Raw genomic sequence first — 23,443 nt, 5'->3', positions numbered from 1 at the left:
GACTGCATGCTTCACTACTTCCTCGCTTATGTGCTTGTTCCCAAAGACAAGAATTATGCAAAAATTGGAAATACTGAAACGCAACTCATGTTTGCTATGCAGAGAAATATGAAGATTAATTGGGCATATGTGATACTTCGACATATGGAATATTGAAGAAGCTTGACACGTGGTTTTCCTTATGCGAGAGCCATTACAAAACTCTTAGTATCATGTGGAGTTGAGTTGCATAGGGAACCCTCTAAAAATATGGGAAGGACAAGTATGATATCTAGCAACACTTTCCTAAAAAATATGGGAATTTTCAAGGATATTGATGGTCTCTACAAGCATACGAACACGGAAAATGTATATGCACCTCATCTTGCTCCTATAGGTGGATATACACTTGAGCTTATCTATAACAAGATTCATGAGATGGACATTCGTCATTCTTTCGAGCTTTGAGCCATGTGTTCCGCCATAAATTTTCTCAAACAACAAAATCGCCATCATAATGAGGGAGTAGAAGAGGAATAGGAAGAAGGGGATGAAGAAAATGATGAGATGGAAGATAGTGACTAGAATGTTTTTTCTTATTATTTTGTCTCATAATGTTATAATTTCATTGTTGCTCTGTTTTCATGTATGTTTTCATTTAAGTTGTAGTTCTTTTATAAACAATGTTTGCCTTAATATAGTTCCTTGGTTGGTTAATGTTTTTCTATGTTTATGTCAAAATGCTTATCTTTTAAAACCTTTTCCCATCCTTTTTGTTAATGACAAATGGGGAGAAGATATTATGATATTTTTGTGTGCCTTTCTCTAACAATGTCTGCAGCAAGCTGTAAAGATCGTAAAACTCTCAAGGATGCATGGATCAAGGGGGTGTTATCATTGTTAGGGGGAGCATTGTGCATAAAGCTTCAATTGTTTGTCATCATCAAAAAGGGGGAGAATATAAAGTCAAGACTCTCCATCCAATATGTTTTGATGAAGACAAAATTCAAAGCAAATGATCATGTAAAAACTATGGAAAAAGTTTCAAGCAATGTGTGAAAGCTAGCATCAAATTATTCAATACTTATTTTGAAGACTAGCATTGATCTTGAGCTTTTAAGGTACAAGCATGTAATATATATATATATATATATATATATATATATATATATATATATATATATATATATATATATATATATATATATATATATATATATATATATATATATATATATATATATATATATATATATATATATATATATATATATATATATTAGTGCTCAAAATTAATCCAAATATTCATTGGATTAATTTTGAGCACTAATTTATATATATATATATATATATATATATATATATATATATATATATATATATATATATATATATATATATATATATATATAAATTAGTGCTCAAAATTAATCCAAATATTCATTGCATGCATGATCCATTATGTCTCCCTTGCCTTTTCTGCTATACTATTTTTCCTAAATAGTTTTTCAAAATTCAATTCAGGAAACCGATTACCCATTTCCAGGAAATCGATTTCCAATTTCCAGAATTCATTTTTCAGTTCAGGAAATCGATTCCCCCTTTTCAGAAAATCGATTTCCACTTGTCAGAACCAAATTTTTAACTCAAGAATCGATTACCCCCTTTTGGGAAATCGATTTTCCTCTCGAAATTTTGAAAAATTTTGAAACGGTGGCTGGTTTCAGGCATTTCTCTTGAATTATATATATATATATATATATATATATATATATATATATATATATATATATATATATATATATATATATATATATATATATATATATATATATATATATATATATATATATATATATATATATATTTCAGAAATCAAAACTCACATCTTCCATTGCAATTTGAAATCTCATACACATTCATTTTCAAAGAAGTGTTTTTATCTTTGAACTTTCATTAAGCATTTTTCTGCATTGTTCACATATAGCAGTCCCGAAAATTCATCTCATATTAATAAACACTTGAGCAATAATATATCCATATAAATTGCTTGTTTAGAAGAGAAGATCAGTCATGGTGATTGATACATTGTCATATACTTTTTTTACTCAATATTTTCCAGAACTGGTTGTAAACACCATGTTGTCCAGGATTGTTGGAAGCAAGAGAGTTGAGTTTGAGAGGATTGTTCTCATATCAACTTGGTGAATCATAAGAGGTTGTTCTTGGTGATTGTGTATGTCTTGTACAAGTCATAACATATAGTAAAATCTCGTTCGTGTTGAAAGGGGACTAGATGTACCTTCGGATTGTAAGGGGAACTAGGATACATCCTTGTGTTCTTTACTTTTCTGCTCTTTATCACTTTCTAAATTCATCACCAAACCAGAAAAATCAGAACCAACTAGTCTAAAGTGACACGTGGCTCTATCAAGTAAAGAAACATTAGTTGCTGAAATATGATTACTTCCAGCATGTAAGTTCTCATCTCCTAGTGTTAAGTAATAAATTTTATCCTTCCTTTGAACAGAACCAATCATCTTTATTGATGTTTTTTCCCGAATGAAGCAATTTGAGCCAGAAAATTTGACATTACAATTTGAAAATCACACAATTTTGAAACAGGTAAAGGATTTAAAGAGAATTCAGGAATAAACAATACATTTGACACAGTAAAAATAGGAGAAAGGTTAACTGTTCCAGAATGTTTAGTAACTAAGTATTGGCCATTTGGCAACCTAACATTAATAGAAATGATTTCACTGTAAGAGTGAAACCACTTAACATAACCACATATGAGATCACTAGCATCTGAGTCAATAATCCAAGAACCAATACTACAATTATTCAAAGAAATATGAGTATTACCTGTTGATGAATGACCAACAACAACTTGATTAGAAGAAGAACCATTTCCCGCAACCTAACCAAGGCTAGATTTGTGAAGAAGATCCATTAGAACACCAAATTGATCTTCTGTCATAGCGGAAGAACCATCATTCGTATCGGTGTTGTGAGAACTCGATCCATTTTCACTTCCATTAGAATTAACATTAAGTGTTGCAGTTGAAAATTGTTTTTGCATGTGAGGTGGAACACGATGCTTCTTGAAGTAGTTATTCACAATGTGGTTAGTTTTACCACGAAATATGCATACACGACCACCATGTTTGGTTGAACTAAACTTGAAACCAAAATGTTTGGAATCAACAACATTAATCAAAATTTGAGAATCATCATTAGGAAGTTGCAACTGATTTTGCCTCTCATGTTGAATGACCATGGAGAAAATTTTGTTAAGTGGAGCCAGATTATCCATTAACAAAAATTGAGTCTTAACCACAACAAATTGATTATTTAATCCAATAAAAATTCTAATGATATGCAATAATTAATTATTAGATCTAGCACTATGCATAACTTCGTAAGAACACTTAATTCGGCAAGTACACATAGGTAAAGACAAGTATAGATCTAACTCATCCCAAATAATCTTATTTTAGAAAAAAAATAAGTTATCGATTTTGTGTCTTGTTTGAGGTTCTAGATTTCTTGCTGTGGTTTCGAGATGCGAATGAGATCATCTTGTGAGAATTGTTCTTTGAGATCGCTCCACACATCGACAACATTTTCCATAAAAATGATAGATTGCACAATGGATTCAGAAACTGAGTTCATAATCCAAGAATGCACTAGCATATTACATCGATTCCAAGGACGAAAAGGTGGATCAAATGAATCAGCTGGAACATGAAGACTTCCATCAATGAATTCAAGTTTCAATTTTCCTCTGAGAGCTCTCTTCGTGGATCGAACCCAAGAGTGATAGCTCAAACCAACGGGCTTCGGAGAAATAGTTAAAAAAACTGGGACCATCGCTGAGATAAACAAAATACGTTGAGAATGGATCTGAAACTAGATCGAGAGATTGAGGACGAGGAAGAGCCATGGTGAAGAAGAAAGAACTCATCAGTAGAGCAGCAGAAGAAGGAACTTAATGGCGATTGATACTATATTGTGGTGAAGCTATTTCCACCACTGAATGAACAAAGAAGAAGAGTAGAAGAAGAAAGAGTGAGAAAAGATTCATTCCGTTATTCTGAATTTAGGTTACAAAAGTGGATGAAAACTGAAATTTATACAAATTCATTCAAAATAAATTGGTGGGAAAGTTTGTTATCACAAACTAACTGACCAATAACTACCTAACTTATCAACTAATTAGCTTAATGAATCTTAAACTAAGTAGGTGCTTAAACTAGCTAATCATAATATTTTAAATATTTTAAATTTTTTTAAATGATATGATTTATAATTGATATGTTTATTTTTATTAGAAATGCGGATAACGGGTATGGTACTTATATGTACATAGGACACATGTACGAGTGCTAACATTGATGTCCAAGCGAGTATGAATTCAGGTGCATAGATTTTTTCCAACTATGAATATGAGTATGTATATTATAGTACCTTACTCAAATCCTATAATTATCGTCCCTATAACAAACTATGTTATCTATAAACTAAGTGATAATAATCTACGAAGAAAATCTAAATTTAAATTTAAAACAGAACAAAGAATTTAACTACTTAAGTTAATCTCATTCCTATGAAAACAATGGGTTTGACATAAATAAATAAATATCCGACTCTGTAAATGTATCTTGATCATAGCATTATGTGCTTATGAAATCTCTATTTTGTTAACGTTGTCTTTATCTATATCTTTGATAGTTATTTCCCTCATGCTCCCCTAAATTTCCAATGAAAGTTATGTTTATTTGATAATTTTATTGAAGAGGAAAAATGATAGAGAAATTTTTAAAATATTTGTTTTAGATACTATTTATAGTTAAAATATTTTGTGATAAATATACGATACCCCTCCTATAATGTAAGTGAGATTTGTTTTACACCCCGTAAAAGATTTTTTTTTATTCCCTAATAATGTGAAGATTCTCTGTCTATAGCTCTTGGGTGCACTATTTACTAACGTGACTTGTCTATGTGTCATTTAATTTATTTATTTTAAATCCACGTAGATTTTATTTTATTTTAAAAAAATTAATTTCTTTTAAAAAAAATTTAAAAGATGACTCTCATAATCATCAAACATGTCATCCATTTGTTTACGTGTCAAAGTAGGAGGAGCGGATACAACAGATTGTCTGGGAATCACCTGAGTGTAGACGAACTGCTGCATGACGCGCTCGAGCTGATGAGAAGCAATGAGACGTGATCCGCAGGCCAACCATCCATAGTATAGCACTATCTCGCCGTATGATCGCATCTCACTATGATCAACATAGTTATTGAAGTACATGTCCTCAACAACCAAGTGGTCAAGATACACTTTGAACGACTCAGTCGCCTGATTCCCTCTAAGCAGGTAAAATGCAGTAGCACGTGACATATCCTCATAGTAAGTCGGTACACTCGTCCAGTCGAAGATGCACGGGAAGTGTTGGAGGATCCAAGCCTGAAAAGTTTGGAACCCATGAATCATGAGTAATGGTGTTATAAAGATGAAATGAAAATGACACAGAATGATTAAAAGACCAATAAATATTATCGTCAGTAGTGTGATACTGCCTGTGACCTACTTCGTCTTTCACCTACAACCCTCTTATAACTTTGAGTACAATTAGACCAAACAAACTGCCCCTCAATTATACTCATGAATTTGCTCTAAATCCCGGAAGTACTGTAGGTAGACGTCATCTGTATAAATGGAACTCTTGTCTATAATAATCAAAGTGCCAACCAAATATAGAAGATATGCTCTCATAGCATGCGCTTTGTGGAGCCCCACCTGCCTGTCATCACCTATAGCCTGATGTGCTCTTTGGAGATCTTGTGTATATACCTTTTTTCAGGTAATCAAATCTAGCATGAGCCCCTTGGTCCTATCCAACTCCTCATTCGTCTCCCCATGGTTAACCCCCAAATAGTCAACCATAATCTCGAGTGCCTCGTCTTTGGTAATCCTCGATCTAGAAGTATCCCATTGATCGGAAAATGTAGCAAACACGACACATTGTCGAGTGATATATATATATATATATATATATATATATATATATATATATATATATATATATATATATATATATATATCACCAAGCGGGAGATGAAATGACGAGGTCTCTGAATGTCATTTCTCCACGAATGCATTAAGCATCCTGTGGTTGATCGTAATATAACTGGTCACGCATAAGTCCTTTAGGCCAAATAAGGACAAAGCAGCCGAAAGTCAATCCTCATTCGGCTGACGCAAGCTAGTAATCTTCCGCTCGTGGTTAATAAACTTCAGCGGACCACGGTCCTAAAAAAATAAAAATCAATGTCACAAACTTGTCAATTAAAATAAATGTAAATTAAAAAGAATGAATCTAACTAATGTTACCTCTCTGTCCTAGATATGTCTGATAGTATGGATAGAGTATAGAGGCAGTAGTGACAAATCTATAGGGCCTCCTCCAAATTCCTCTGTCTCAGCATCCACAACGGCCTCACCCTCTAGAGGTGGCAATGGCTCAACATCATCAACAGTAGGAGGTGACAGTGGTGCCTTCGGTATCACTGATGACTCGGGTACCTCAGACGCCTAAATAGGTGAAACATGTCGCATGCGAGAGGATGGATGGAGTGATGTGTCGATAGGTGAAACTCGTCTCCTATGGGAAGAAGAAGATGGAGAAGCACGAGTCCCATAAGTAGATGGATCTGCATGGCCAGAGGGACCAGGAGCCTCAGAAATTTGTTGATTCTTCTCCCCTGCACTGATGCGTGTTGTGCAACCCTCTCGTGCCTCAGTCTATCGTGTCTATCAATCATTATGCCTATAAGTTAAAGTAAAACAGACAGTTACTGCAAGCATACAACACCACAAGTAAGAAAACCCAAAAAAATAATAGAGAAAATTCCGGAGATGCATCTTCGGTTGTTGGGAAACTAAAACGTTAAAAATTTCTAGAGACGCATCTCCAGAATTTTCTACAACTCAGCAGTTGCGTCAATGGCAGAAATGTAGACATGGAAACCAAAAAAATATTGCATTGATCGTCCTTTTAAGCCAACTATCATATTTTACACATATTTAAACTACCAATCATCCAATTTCTACTCATTTCCTAACTTAATCATCAATTTCTACTCATTTACACAAAAACTAAAAAATTATTTAAAACATCAACAAACTTACGATTTTTCACTTTTCTTTTAGAGTTGGATGATGATTATGATGTTGATTGATGTTCCTTTGACCTTGGTTGCTTGATTTTGGTATTGGTGATGAAAAATAATTTGAGAGAATCTGAAGAGGTTTTGAAAAATATGAGAAATGAGGAAGAAGGGTTCTGATGCGATTTATGCTACAGAACATTTCGGAGATACATCTCCGACATTATTCCAAAAATGCATCTCCGAAATATTTTAACGTTAACTTAGATTTGGGTATGTCCAAAGATACATCTTTAAAATCTGAGAACATTTAAGTATTTTCGTATAGTGGATAAGAAACATATATGGTACATTCAAATTTTCCTTTAATTTAACCATTAAATCAAATAATCCTACATGATCTCATTTTTCATCACCACATTGGATCCTTTAGCACCCCACCCTTTCCTCTATGTAACACCCAATCTTTAGGCATCGAAACACCCCTTTAATAAACTCACTACTGTTTACTGCCACTCACCGTGTCTCTTCCATCAATTTGTCCGACACAAACATTGTCTTTCATTCTCATCAACTTCCTCATGGATTAGAAAATGAGGTATTCCATCACCTCGCCGTGTAATTTTTGCTTGATTAGAAAATGAGGTTCTCCATCACCTCACCGTGTAATTTTTGCTTGATTAGAAAATGAGGTTCTCCATCACCTCACCGTGTAATTTTTGCTTGAGATCTAGACCCAGTTATGAAAAAAACATTATGAGTTTGGATTATTCAATTATCTTATTTTGGACAATTTTTTATTTAGGTTTTATGTGATTTTTTCCTCAATTTTTTTTTTAAAAAATGGTTCTTGTTTCTGCAAATAATTGGGTATATTTATATATTGTTTAGAGATAAACTTAGAAAAATAGAACTTAAATTTGAAATGATTAATATCAATGCTATGGTCAGAAAATTGAAAACTATAAAGACACATAATACAGATAGAACACAATAAGATCCAATGGAATTGTTACACCAAAAGGTGTTTAATAACAGTTTACCGTGAAACACTCAATAGGTGGTTCACCCTAGACTTCAACATAAAGAAAAAATAAATTTTCTTACTCAAGTTATATGCACTGGAGCACTGTATTGATGAGCCTCTGAACAAGTACAAGCTAAAAGCAGAATCCAGTCTATTTTAAGCAGAATCTACTGGTTTGTTTGAACCAAATACATGGAGTAAATTTTCTGCATGTATTTAGGATCAGATGAAGTAAATTAACAAGCCAATATCATATCTTTCCTATTTTTTCAGCAGTATATATGAAAAATATAGATATAATTTAAAATTGAAAATGAACTGTAAGAAAAGAGTATTAGAAAAATGATTAACTAAAACACCAAATAGTCTGTCCCAAATACATTGCTAAGAGTACTAACTGATGTAGCTAAGCTTTCTGTCAGTAACACACAGAATGGAAACATGAAAATTAACAAGACATGACAGAACTGAGATTTGTTTATAAAAGTACAAGGTAATCCACATTACATAGAACATTTGAGTCCATTGCCTCTACTCTCCAGGTGCAGAGACACCTTGCTTCAGTCTCTCCTTTTTCATCTTCTTTTTTGAGATTGGCTTCTTTTTCCTAGAAGGAATGGTCTTCTGTGCATAAGAGTAGAGCACAAGATTTCCAATGAGGAATGTCAATAGCAACCCACCAACAACAAGTAGAACTATTAAACCTGGGTTGAACCCTTGAGATCCAGCATTCTGAACATTTTCCAAAGAGCAACAAAAAAAAGCTCTTAAATAAGGTCATATCAGAGAGCACAAAGCAAAATGAAACTGTAAAAGCAATAAAAATAGTATTTCAAAAGGAAAAGTGACATGCAAATGTAATTAACCACCACTCAAAACAATCCACACATACAAATAAAATATGAATTGCTGAGCAAATAAAAAATTACTACAAGGTGCAACTTTTGTTAATCTTTTTAAAACTATTGCCAATTGCACATAAAAATTAAAATGTGGTAAAAAGCATTTAGAGTATCTTAGTAGCAAAAGAGAGAAATGCTTTTTCCCATGATATTTAAAAGCAGAATACTCGGATCTACAAGATGATACACAATTCACAAACATATTTCTAAGTACATTCGCGGATGCATGAAAATCCGACTGAATCACAAATCATGCTTCCTATCTTAGATCCTTAGTGTGTCTTGTGTGTATTCCTATCTTAGATCCTTAGTGTGTATACAATTTTCCCCAGCACAAAAACTTGAGATTGACAACAATAGCATCATTATTGATAACAAAACTCGAAAACATGCAACATGTTTAAGATTGAATAGATTGCAAGCTAACATTCAGAAAATTTTATGGCATTGGTAAACTTAGCACAAAAATTAATTTTATGCATCCAAAAATACAGTCTTTGAAGCAAAACCCAACCTTTAACTAAATCAAAATTGTAATCATCAATCATTATCATCTAAAACCTAAATCATGGATTAGGATAACCATCAAATAGCACCAATATAAAAATTTAACCTATACACAGCAATGAAACAAACCTCAAAAAGCCTACTAAATAAATAAATAAACTAGCAGATAAGCATCACTGACTTGATAAATCTAAATGCAAAAAATTAAAACTTAACCTAAATGTGAACACTAAAAGAAATTCCTAACTAAATTTTCAATGGATCTACAAATTAAGCATATAATTGAAAAACTGTGCGATGGATCTTCATCGAGAATGCAAAAAGTCGAGAATGATTGAAAGTATGAAAGATCAAAAGCGTAGAATATGGGAAAGGGATATGCAGAGGTTGATTCATGAATCTAAGATCTGAAAAAAAAATAAAGTGGAAGAAGAACATTGAATCGATGAAGATCGGATCTAAGAAGAGGAGAGAAGAGAAGAATACCGCGCGATCGAAGGAAGGGGGGACTTTATCGGACATGGCTGACGCGGAGAAGGTATAATTGTGCCAAAGGGAGACTTGATTCCGAATCCGGGGGTTGAAAAAGATTAGAGAAAGGAGATCGATAAGCTTCAACTATCACTTGTGGTTTATTTTTGTCTTTCTTATTAAAAAATGAGATCTAAAAGAATAAAATATAAAATAAACAAGTTATTATTTGTTTACTCTTTAACTATTCTAAATAAAGAGTATATAGAGAAATTAACCATTTTAATTTTTAACTCATTAAAATAATTAAATATGTATATTTAAAAAAAATGTTATTTCAAAACCTTATAAAATATCCTTGAAATACTCGATAGCATTTTCCAATACACAAATACAACAATTTATCATGTACTACTTTTATTTATATCTCATTTTAAATAATAAATTTATAATTCTTTTTACAGGTTTGCTATTCCTACACTTATTCATTCACTACACCATATGAACCGTGTAAGAATAGTATAATAAATAATAAACATAATATATTATAAAGATATTTAATGTGGGTCATGATGTGTGTCTCTCTCCTAACCACAACCACATACACACAGCATCGTTTCCACTTCTTCTTCTTTCCTGTTTCCATTGCTTCTTCTTCTTTCTCTTTCGCGCCATTTCTTCTTCTTTCTCTTTCGCGCCATTTCTTCTTCTTTCTCTTTCGCGCCGTCCTTGTTACCCAATCACATACATGGTTTTTGAAGAAAAATAGAAAATTATTTAGAATCATTATGTGATGAAGATGAAGATTTAACTCAGTAAGTTTCTAGATATCATTTTTGTAGATTCATTCCATAATATCAATGTTCTTTTTTGGATCTACTGTTATAGATTTCATATGTTTATTCACGTTTGCTCATTAACCATGTTCTAAACAATATCCATCTACTTTGGTCACACCGTTAACCATGTTTATTTACTGTGAAACTATTTGATTTCATATATTTACTCATATTGGTTCGCTAACCACTTTGGGAACTGTATTAACCAAGTTATGTCACACCAATAAACAACTTTGTAATAAACAATGTTATAAACCTGTCCACACATCTAGGAGTTTATTAACCAAGTTATAGACAACATTAACCATACTTGTGAATGCTATTAACCAACGTTGTTATAAATTTATATTATACATAACAGTGACATTTTTGTGCAGTTTGTGTCAGAATGGACAGTTCAAGCATTTTTATAGAATGTGGTAGTAGTCAAGGGGAAGATGTAGAAGTTGATCACGGTGATTGTGGTGGTTATGATGATGACACACTTTGGGTTCCTACAATCGGGATGTGTTTTTCTTGTCTAGAGGAAGTTAAAACATATTATCAAGAGTATGCTTTAAAAAAGGGGTTTGGATGGAGGATTAGATCATCGAAAAAAGGAGATGATGGGGAGGTCAACTACCTAATACTTTCATGTTCAAGAGAGGGGTCTAACATTTCAAAAATTTCATGCACGTTAAAGACACTACCATCTAGAGCAAAAAATTGTTCTGCCAAGATTTATATTAAATTGAAACAAGATGGTTTTTGGTACATTACACAATTTGAATCTAACCATTCTCATGAGACTAGCCCTACAAAAGCAAGATTGTTCAAGGCTAACAAGAAAATGAACTTACATGTGAGGAGAATAATCCAAATCAATGATGATGCGAGAGTAAGGATCAACAAGACTTTTCAATCGCTTGTTAAAGATGCAGGAGGACATGAAAATATTCCTTTTTGTGAAAAAGATGTGAGGAATTATATTAACAAAGAGCGTCGTGCAATTGGAAAAGAAGGTGATGGTAAGGCTTTGATTAGTTATTTTTGTAAAATGAGGGAATAAAATATATATTTCTTCTATGACATAGATTTGGATGATGATTTTCATGTGAGGAATGTATTTTGGGCTGATGCAAGAAGTAGAGCCGCTTACGAATATTTTGGAGATGTTGTAACTTTTGACACAACATACTTGACTAACAAATATGACATGCCTTTTGCTGCATTCGTTGGTGTGAATCACCATGGTCAATCAACATTACTTGGTTGTGGATTACTTTCAGGTGAAGACACGGATTCTTTTGTGTGGTTATTTAAGTCATGGCTTCGTTGTATGCTAGAAAAAGCACCTTTGGGTATTGTGACCGATCAATGTAAGGCTATGAAAAATGCTATTGAGTTAGTCTTCCCTACAACTAGTCATAGGTGGTGTTTATGGCATATAATGAAAAAAATTCCAGAAAAGCTAAGTGGATATGGTGAATACAAAAGGATCAAGTATGCAATGAAAGAAGCCGTCTATGATACATTTACTAGTTTTGGAAAAAAAATGGTGTTCGTTCATAGAAAAGTTTGATCTCCAAGAAAATGATTAGTTGGGTGGGTTATATATTGAGCGTCATAGGTGGGCACCAACTTTGTTAAGGGTCTATTTTTGGGTTGGTATGTCAACTACGCAACGTAGTGAGAGCATACATGCTTTCTTTGATGGATATATCAATTCTACAACAAGTCTAAATCAGTTCGTGAAACAATATGATAATGCTCTTAGAAGTCGGGCGAAAAAGGAATTTGAAGCTGATTTTAATTCGATGGATACAACAATTCCATGTGGGTCAAACTCGTCCATTGAGAAGCAATTCCAAAGTGAGTTTACGAATGCCAAATTCAAGGAAATTCAAGTGGAATTCAGATCTAAAATGAATTGTTCTGCCTCATTAAATAGCATGGAAGATTGCTTTGCTACGTATCATGTGTTGGAGGAGATATTAATTGGAGACATACGCAAAGAGCGAGTCTTAAAAGTTGTGCTTAATAAGGAAAACCACGATTTCAAATGTGAATGCTCATTATTTGAGTTTAGAGGTATTGTGTGTCGGCATGTGTTATCCGTGTGTAGTCAGGAGAGGATTGTAAGTCTTCCAGAGAAGTATGTTTTAACGAGATGGAAGAAAAACATTAAAAGGAAGCATTCATATATCAAGACTAGTTATGGTGTAACAGAGTTGAAGCCACAAATGGACAGGTTTGACAAATTATGCAAGCATTTTTATGAGGTTGCTGAAGTAGCAGCTGAGTCAGAAGAGACTACCGAAGACCTCCATGAAACATTACGTTTGTTTAGCTCTAATATGTCCACAAAGGATAGTTCCCTTATTGAAGAAAATCTAAATGATGATTTTAATCCAATCAATAGTAATAGAATTCGCAGTCCAAAACATGTCAAGCGCAAAGGTCGTCCTTCATCTAAAAGGAAAACATTTGTCGTCGAAACGATCGCCAAGAGGTCAAGGAAACGAACAAAAAAAAGTGATCACGCTGAGCTTACTACAGTATGTCTACTTTCGTTAATAAATGATATCTTAAACGTGTATATATATATATATATATATATATATATATATATGTGTGTGTGTGTGTGTGTGTGTGTGTGTGTGTGTGTGTGTGTGTGTGTGTAGAATCTAACATTTTGTTTCTTAAATGTGTAGGAGTGCAATATTGGAATGGTGGAAAATCAGTTTGGAAGTAATATTTGTGTAGAATCATCTCTTGAGGTTGTTAATGGAGAGCATTACTTAGATTCGAGTATTGCGGTTTGTGTACATTATAAGATTGTATTAAATCATGTTTGAATTCACATGTACCATTTGAGAGATTCGTATGTACGAGTTGCGGAAAACATATGTAGATGTTGAGGATAAATTAATTGTACTCATTAAACTACTAATTTATTATGTATTTGATTTTACGTACGTCATATTTTAGATTTTTGTATGTTATTGTACAGGTTGGAAATTGTATGTCATTCATGGATCTTTTGACAACATGTGAAACAACCTTGACGGGTTCATCTCAAGTTTGTACAAATTTATGATGATTTTGGGATTTTTGGTTATTGACTAGTGGCATGTGTATTTTGGGGAGACTGTCACATATCTATACTAACAAAACTACATGGTGCAGTATTGATTTTGGGATTTTTGGTTTTTGACATAATGGTATGACGTTCAAACATTTTTTTAATCTAGTTCAAAATATTACATGCACTAACAATAGTTACATTTGGTGGTGCAGGTTATTCAGGTGGAATATTCGGGTGGGATGTTGAAAGATTGTAAATTGAATTTTGTATTAATCCAAATTGTAAATGATGCAGTATTGTAAATTGACTTTTGTTATAATCCAAATTGTACTGAACTTTGTTGGTGTATATTATATATAAAATATTTTGTTAATGCAATTGCAGTCCCAGACTTGGTTAATACACTGCACGAAGTTGGTTAATGGAAGTTTAACTTCGGTTAGTGCAGTGCCAGACTTTAAAATAAGAGAAATTGCAGTCCCAGACTTGGTTAATACATTGCACAAAGTTGGTTAATGGAAGTTTAACTTCGGTTAGTGCAGTGCCAGACTTTAAAATAAGAGAAATTGCAGTCCCAGACTTGGTTAATACATTGCACAAAGTTGGTTAATGGAAGTTTAATTTCAGTTAATGCAGTGCCAGACTTCAAAACAATGGAAATTTCAGTCCCAGACTTCAAAACAATGGAAATTGCAGTCCCAGACTTGGTTAATACATTTCACGAAGTTGGTTAATGGAAGTTTAACTTCGGTTGATGCACTTCCAGACTTTAAAACAATGGAAATTTCATTTTCAGACTTGGTTAATACATTTCATGAAGTTGGTTAACGAAAGTTCAAGACTTTAAAACAAGGGAAATTGCAGTCCCAGACCTGGTTAATACCTTTCATGAAGTTGGTTAATGCAGTTCCAGACTTCAGGACAAGGGAAATTGTCAAATCAGACTTGGTTAATACATTTCATGAAGTTGGTTAACGAAAGTTTAAGACTTTAAAACAAGGGAAATTGCAGTCCCAGACCTGGTTAATACCTTTCATGAAGTTGGTTAATACATTGATGGAACAATATTCACTATAACACATTCTCAACACATTAACAACATAATGAACCATAACATACTCAACACATTCTCAACACATTAACCATAAAATGAACGATAACATAATCAGGACATTGTGCACATAAACAAAATACAACCATAAATTGTCAACATTGCACTACAGCACATCATAATTGGTACAAGTTCTGCAATACATATTACACAAATTCTACACTACAACATTAATGATTTACAAATTAAGTCTGGTTCTTTTTCCACACTTCCTTGGTTTCTTCCTCATTCTTGTAGCCATGTTGGATTTAGACTTTGATTGATTTTCCGCAACATTGGCATCATCATTAAATGGAGTGTTATGTCCAACATCTCCAGCCAAAGTTCCTACTTCATCTTCAGTGATAAAGTTCACAAGTTGTCGATCATCTTGAACAACCTCCTCCTCAAACGGAGTGTTAACTCTCGCCTCTTTCATCATCCTCACTTTATACTCAAGAACTGCTATCCTCTCTTTAAAATCTTTATTCTCAACCACCAATCTATGATAATTAATAACATCCACAAACTGTTGTTCTTGTTCAAACAGAGCAGCATTGACTATGTCATATTTCAGCTCTTCTTCTGTTGCAACCACTCTATCAATTATCTAACAAAATAAAAGTCAATCAACACACATCAATAGAAAAAATAATTTTCTCAATTCAAACACACAAAATCTTACCATATTTTTTTCAAATGCTTTTTCAATATTTTTCTTCTGCATACTTATAACCGGCCAATTCAATACACGTGGAAAACTAAACCTAGAAACAGTTGGTGCTTTCCCCAAAGATAAGTGGTTGAATGCCCAAATCTGTAACAAATATTAGGACTTGTAAATTTCTAAATTGAAAAGTTTCAAAGTTTCAAAATACAAGATGGAACTATAAAGTAGTATAATATATTTACCTGCAATATGGCAGCACACCCGTTTAAATGTCTTTGTGCCTTGTTTTTTCCCTCCTTCAACACAACTGAAGACTCACATAAACTAGAAACCACAAAGTTATAAACCGCAATGCCCCAACTATGGGCATCAAGGGAATCCAAATCATCCAATTGCTTAACAAATCCCGTAAATACCTTATTCCCTGTTTTGGGAAAGTAAAACTCCGCAAATGCAAGTAATATGTAAAGTCTAACAAAATTAACTAATTTTTTCTTATGGTAACGAAGTTGTTTGCGGATATTGTTAATGGTTATATCAGCCCCTTTAAATAGATCTAATGTTTCACATTGTTGATCTTCTTCTACTACTAGAGACTTACCAACAATTGACAATCCAAGAGCAAAAGAAACATCAACTGGAGTGAAGGGAACTATTTTATCCCTAACCCTAAATCCCCTACTACGTACATCCCATCTACTTACCAACTCCCATAATAAACCACCTGAGATTGAGAAGTTGTTAGAAATACCCATCGCCCATTTGAATGGGGTGCATTCGATGTGAGCACGTTGAGTTTTTGTTAACTTTTCATTGATGCTGCTCAAATTCACCGGGATACAACTATGCCTCATTCGCACCTTAAGTTCATGAAAAAACTTGATTAACCAACAGTGTAAACCAACTACAATATGTAAACAAATAAAAGTTTAAACTTATGCCTATTACTTACTTCAGTTTCGTCGCCATTCTTTGATGATGATATAGTTTCGGCAAGAAATCACCTAATAACAAAACAGAACCAAAAAAACACATAATCAGTACTACAACCATGGAATTAAAAACCAAAGAAACACATAAATCACTCAACCTAAACCCTAAATTTCAAAGGAATCTTGTACATGCTTCTGGTTCCACTGTAAAGGTCATCCTAAAAGGCATTAACCCTAAACTTCCAATGTTAATATGGTGGAAGTGTAACCATCTAACCTTGAGACGGAGATGGTGAAGACAAACAGGATGACACGTAGAAGATGAAGACGGAAGGACGCGGTGGCGGTGACAGAGATGGAGACGGAAGGACGCGGTGGCGGTGACGGAGATGGAGACGGAAACCAGCGGCGGTGACGGAGACAAAGACAGAAACGCGGCGCGCAGTGACGAGATGGAGATGGAGATGGAGAGCGCAACTGGTTTTTGAGACAACTTCACCATTCAGCGTACAGTGATGTGTGTGGTTTTGAGTTACCCTAAAACGTAAAGTGCAAATGACCAACTTACCCCTATTAAACTAATGAATTACAAAATGACCAGTATGTTTATACGGTGTAGGTGTATAAAAAATGTAAGGATATCATTTCTGTTCTTCAGGTTTGCTATTCCTACACTTATTCATACACTACACCGTATGAACAGTGTAAGAATAGTATAAAAAATAATAAATAATAAACATAACATATTATAAAGATATTTAATGTGGGCCATGATGTGTGTCTTTCTCCTAACCACAACCACATACACACATCATCGTTTCCACTTCTTCTTCTTCCCTGTTTCCATTGCTTCTTCTTCTTTCTCTTTCGCGCCATTATTTGATGATGACATAGTTTCGGTAAGAAATCACCTAATAACAAAACAGAACCAAAAAAACACATAATCAGTACTACAACCATGGAATTAAAAAGCAAAGAAACACATAAATCACTCAACCTAAACCCTAAATTTCAAAGGAATCTTGTACATGCTTCTGGTTCCACTGTAAAGGTCATCCTAAAAGGCGTTAACCCTAAATTTCTAGTGTTAATATGGTGGAAGTGTAACCATCTAACCTTGAGGCGGAGATGATGAAGACGAACAGGATGACACGTAGAAGATGAAAAAGGAAGGACGCGGTGGCGGTGACGAAGATGGTGACGGAAACGGAGACGCGGTGGTGACGGAAACAGAGACAGAAATGCGACGCGTGGTGACGAGATGGAGATGGAGATGGAGAGCACAGCTGGTTTTTGAGACAACTTCACCATTCAGCGTACAGTGATGTGTGTGGTTTTGAGCTACCCTAAAACCTAAAGTGAAAATGACCAACTTACCCCTATTAAACTAATGAATTACAAAATGACCAGTATGTTTATACGGTGTAGGTGTATAAAAAATGTAAGGATATCATTTCTGTTTTTTTTAAGTTAAAGTTTATACAAAATCATTCGTCATCTTCTTCCGTGACCCACTCAACATGCTTGATTCTCATTTTCGTTTGCTTTTTCTTAAAACCATCAATACTTTAAAATTAACAATAACTTCAAAGAAAAAAAAATCAAAGCCATCAAATCGTTTATTGAAGCGATAAATAACGTTTGTAACACCATATTGAGTCAATTATCGATTACTTGCGTTAAGGGTGATAGATTAGAGACTTCCATCCCAAACGAATATCAACTAGGTCTATAAGTTTGTAAAAATAATATACATGGAATAATATCTAACCTAAGGGTTATATTCTCCTTATAATGGTTAACTTACGCACCAAATTATTAGATCTTTAGACATTCATTGAAAAATTGGGTATAATATCGTTGGACAAAGGCTTCTTTGAGTTTTCTTTTTCTTACCTGGAATATGTAAGACATGTTATGTCGATCAAATCTTAGAACATTAACAATGGAATTTCAAATTTATTACCTTGGACTAGGGACTCTGTTCCTTCAACCATTTACCAAACTTCTGCTCAAGTCTAGATCCATCTCCATGGTTTGATCCATTGGAACCCTTTTGATGCTTCTTTCGGGTCTTTCACTTGAGTTGACAATTAGCAATATAACCTTTCTATTAACAACGACAACATCTCCATGATTCAATCTTGCATTTTCCAAGGCGGGAGTTATTATAATTGTCGCACAAGAGTGCCTGACTAGACCTCGAGTCTTGAACCAACTTCTTCTTTCTTGGAGAATTCTTTGGTCTCAGCAGATGGTTGGATCCTTCTGATTCCTCCCTTTGATGATATGCATGTTCCCTTTCCAAACACATATTGTTAGCCAAGAAATTCCATAAAAGGAAATTCGACGGAGAAACCAACTGGAATTTCTCCAAACATAAGGTAAGGTCAAGATGCCTTTCGAACAAAGACTCGCAAAGAAGGAATAACATCATTTTTAATTCGAGGAGTTTGGTTTGGGACTTAGTGAAATTTCAAGAAGTTGGTTATTCATCAAGTTCGGCAGGTCGAAGGAGTTCGACTGGAGGCAAATTCAAATTTTGAACTGAAGTAATTGTTTTTGGTCTTATCCAAAATTGTCAGGGACACATGGAGATCAATCGAAGGCCATTCTCACATGCAAAGATGACGTGTTGGACGAAAATGCATTGGAACATTGGGAGACCGTTAGTTCATAGCATACTAAATATGAGTTCTAGTGGTAGGATCAAGGGTGGTAAAAAATATTATAAACTTCAATATACACTCAAAGTACCCGCACATAAGAGAGAAACGAGTTTTCCTGAAGAAAATGTAATTGCCTACCATTTTTACATTTACACAAATAATTTCCTTTTCTATTTAAGTTTGTTCTTTGTTTATTTTCTTTGTTGTTCAAAGACTAGTTTCGACTTTGTTAAAATCAGTTAATTTGTTTCCTCACAAAACATAAGTATTTTTACTAAGACTTCCAACATTCATTGCAAGAAATCCGACAAAATTGAATGTGTACTCTTTTTCCTGGAAAATTAGCACAAACATGCCCTAGGATTTACTAGTTTGATCTTTCAAGCAATTCACCTAAAAATAAGTGATTGTTAGCCAAAAACATCGGTGAACAAATTGGCACGCTCAGTGGGACATGTTTGTGCAAGTGTTTGAGTTTATATTTGAAAAGTTTCCACATTCTTATTTTGTTGTAATTTTCTCTTGTACTTAATAATGGTTTCTACATCTGGATTTATATGCGCTTGAGGAGTGGTAAAACTTTAGTCGAAATGGTTCGTCCTAAGAATACATCACTTCCCCAGAATAATAGTCCAGATAATGAGCAACTTGGCTCATCGACAGTTGGAACGGTAGAAAATACTAATCTCATAGGGACTAATGAACCTATCCTCAATCCAGTGGCGAGTGTAACATCGATGCTGGGGTGGTGGTTTCGTTTCCCATGGCAACAAGTGTTCCGACCACTCTCAAGCTGATATAAGCTGCTTTCTAAAGGTCTATGTGTCGACACATACATGCTATGAGTCAACACATGTGGACCATTTTTAAAGGTTGTAGGTTCTATTTGATGTGTCAACACATAGAGCATTTCAGATCGACACGTAGAAGAAAATTTCTTCTATGAGTCAACGCATGTAAGTTATTTTTAAAGCCTGTAGCTTATGTTTAATGTGCCTCTTGTATGAGTCGACACATGCATTGAATGAGTATGCATATGACTTATATAGGCCGACACATGCATTAAAAATCTTGAAAATTTTGCATTTTTTCCAAACGTCTTGCACTCTTTTTTACCTTCAACTTGCACACACATATATATACTTCATACATGCATCATTTCAATTAACGAAACTAGGAATATCAAAGATTTCTATTCATCTTCAACCTATGTTCTATGTATACACACCAACAAACTACACATAATCATTTTTTGTTTGGGTGCCATCTAGAATCAATGTTGATAACATCCAATTTAGGTTGTTGAATTGTAAATATGGTTGAGGATCTTTGGGGGTTTCAAAAAAGAAAACCAAGTTGGGATTTTCCTTCAAGATCAATTGGCGATTTGAAGGTTTTGGACAAGATTATGCAAGTTAGATTCGATCGAGTGAAAGCTTTGAAGAATGGGGGTTTCTTGCAAAGGAGTAGCATGAGACGATGGATCATCTTGGTAAATCTTGGGTTATAAAAATTAGCAATTTGGATTCGACCGAGTGAAAGCTTTGAAGAATGGGAGTTTCTTAAAAATGAGTAGCATGAGATGGTAGATCAAATTGGTATTGTTGGGGGATTTGATCAAGCTCAGATCAAGGAAAGAGAAAGTGTTAGAATAAACATCAAACATATGGTTTATAGGGTTGCATTTGTTGGTGTAAGCCCTAGAGGCCAATAGTTTTGGTACTTGTATCGAATTATTTATTAATAATAAAAGGTTTTTTCTTTATTAGGTTTGTTTAATAAAGTCCATAGAATAGCTAGTCCGTTTAATGTATCAAGTGTGACTTAATCATGAGATCACATTAAACATAAGGACATTATTCTTAAAGTATCTGTAGTCGAGCTTTATTGTGAAGTGGGATAACATTAAAGCATTAAGACTATTATGTATATAGACTGATGATCACATCTCATGGATCATGGATAAGGAGTTATCAAGTCTTAAACATAGGTATGAATATTAAGAGTAATATTTATACTAGATTGACCTGCTATGAGAATACTATATAGAGTGTTATGCAAAGGGCCATAAGTTATTCTCATGGTGATAATGATGTATACCACCCTTCGACCTGAAACCACTATGGACCCTAGATGTAGAGTCGAGTGCCTTATTGCTGATCAAACGTTGTCCGTAATTGGATGACCATAAAGATAGTTGATGGGTACTCCACGATGCATGTTAAGGGACATGAGTGACCTAGATGGAATTTGCCCATCCTGCGTAACAGGATAAATGTCTATGGGCCCAATATTGAACTGGACACGGATGACACGGTTTATGCCTTGTGTTCAATATAGACATAAGGGCAAAAAGGTAATTATACACATAAGTATTATCACAAAAGGATTTGTCAGATCACATGATATTTTCGTGTCTTGGGTAGCAGTGATGTGTTGCTAGATACCGCTCATTGTTTATTATGTTAAATACATGATTTAATATAATTGCCAATGCCGCGAAAACCTACAGGGTCACACACAAAAGGACGGATTGATGAGAGATAGAGTAACTAAGGAACACCGTAAGGTACGGTGTATTGGTATAAGCCCTAGAGGCCAATACTTTTGGTACTTGTATCGAATTATTTATTAATAATAAAAGGTTTTTTCTTTATTACGTTTGTTTAATAATGACAAAGTCTCCATTCACAGGAAAAGGTGAAAGAGCTAATGATCTTTTGACCCTCATACATACTGATGTATGTTGACCACTGAACATACCAGCCAGAGGAGGTTTTCAGTACTTCATCACATTTACTGATGATTTTAGTAGATATGGTTATGTGTATTTAATGAAACACAAATCATAGCCCTTTGAAAAGTTCAAGGTTTTCAAGAATGAAGTACAAAACCAACTAGGTAAGAATATTAAAACTCTTCGATCAGATCGAGGTGGTGAGTATTTAAGCCTAGAGTTTGATGACCATCTGAAAGAGTGTGGGATCCTATCCCAACTTACTCCTCCTGGAACACCCCAATAGAATGGTGTATCTGAGAGAAGAAATCGAACCTTGTTAGACATGGTCCGATCCATGATGAGTCACGCTGATCTTCCAAACTTATTTTGGGGACATGCACTATTGACAGCAGCTTACACACTTAACCGTGTTCCATCCAAAAAGGTTGAGAAGACACCATATGAGATATGGAGTGGTAAGAAACCACATATGTCTTACATGAAGATTTGGGGTTGCGAAGTTTATGCGAAACGAAAAATTTCAACTAAGCTTGAGCCCAAATCTGACAAATGCTTATTTGTGGGGTATCCTAAAGAAACAAGAGGATATTACTTCTACAATCCTTCTGAGGGCAAAGTGTTTGTCGCTCGAACTGGAGTTTTCCTAGAAAAGGATTTTATTTCCAAAGGAATATGTGGGAGGAAAGTAAAGCTTGAAGAAATTCAAGAATCACAAAGAACTGATACACCTATGGAGGAATTAGAGCAGGAAACACAAGTAGTTGTGCAAGAGCAACCTGCTCAAGTAGAACAAGACAAACGTATGTCAAGAAGGATACGTCACCTACCTGAGAGATATGGATATCTCATAACTGATCAAGGTGATGTATTACTCATGGATCAAGATGAGCCTGTGACCTACCAAGAGGCCATAACTGGTCCCGAGTCTAAGAAGTGGCTAGAAGCCATGAAATCTGAAATGGATTCCATGTACAAAAACCAAGTTTGGACCTCGGTAAAGCCTCCTGTAGAAGTTAACCCTATAGGATGCAAGTGGGTCTTCAAAAAGAAGACTGACATGGATGGTAAGGTACATACCTATAAGGTAAGACTGGTTGCAAAAGGATATAAACAAATTCATGGGGTTGACTATGATGAAACCTTTTCACCAGTTGCAATGCTTAAATCTGTTCGGATTTTACTTGCTATCGTTGCATATCATGATTATGAAATATGGCAGATGGATGTCAAAACAGCTTTCGTTAATGGGAATCTTCTTGAGGATGTGTACATGACACACCCTGAAGGATTTAACATACCAGAAAAAGTCCAAAAGATATGTAAGATACAAAGATCAATCTATGGATTGAAGCAAGCTTCCAGAAG

At 34.3% G+C, this 23,443-nt stretch overlaps 3 protein-coding genes across 3 annotated transcripts; 1 reads left to right on the top strand and 2 right to left on the bottom strand.

Moving 5' to 3' along the window:
- Nucleotides 1–8,510: 8,510 nt before the first annotated feature.
- LOC127125832 (DNA-binding protein S1FA) lies at nt 8,511–10,271 on the bottom strand. The gene is made up of 2 exons (XM_051054669.1): nt 10,087–10,271; nt 8,511–8,923 (listed from the first exon to the last, which is right to left on the bottom strand). Exons 1-2 carry the CDS (start codon nt 10,120–10,122, stop codon nt 8,723–8,725), a joined length of 237 nt encoding a protein of 78 aa, XP_050910626.1. The 5' UTR covers nt 10,123–10,271; the 3' UTR covers nt 8,511–8,722.
- LOC127130074 (protein FAR-RED IMPAIRED RESPONSE 1) lies at nt 10,121–14,493 on the top strand. The gene is made up of 9 exons (XM_051059147.1): nt 10,121–10,138; nt 10,536–10,590; nt 11,288–11,917; nt 11,984–12,392; nt 12,520–13,447; nt 13,604–13,708; nt 13,903–13,971; nt 14,190–14,270; nt 14,362–14,493. The coding sequence occupies exons 1-9, from the start codon at nt 10,121–10,123 to the stop codon at nt 14,491–14,493; spliced, it is 2,427 nt and encodes an 808-aa protein (XP_050915104.1).
- A 1,184-nt stretch (nt 14,494–15,677) lies between these two features.
- Nucleotides 15,678–16,591, bottom strand: LOC127128999 (protein MAIN-LIKE 1). Its single transcript, XM_051058335.1, has 2 exons — nt 15,980–16,591; nt 15,678–15,884 (listed from the first exon to the last, which is right to left on the bottom strand). Exons 1-2 carry the CDS (start codon nt 16,589–16,591, stop codon nt 15,693–15,695), a joined length of 804 nt encoding a protein of 267 aa, XP_050914292.1. The 3' UTR covers nt 15,678–15,692.
- Nucleotides 16,592–23,443: the final 6,852 nt, after the last annotated feature.

This window comes from Lathyrus oleraceus, chromosome 3, assembly GCF_024323335.1.
Source record: "Lathyrus oleraceus cultivar Zhongwan6 chromosome 3, CAAS_Psat_ZW6_1.0, whole genome shotgun sequence".
In the NCBI taxonomy this organism is placed as follows: Eukaryota; Viridiplantae; Streptophyta; class Magnoliopsida; order Fabales; family Fabaceae; genus Lathyrus; species Lathyrus oleraceus.
This window is presented reverse-complemented; position numbering and strand designations above follow the sequence as displayed.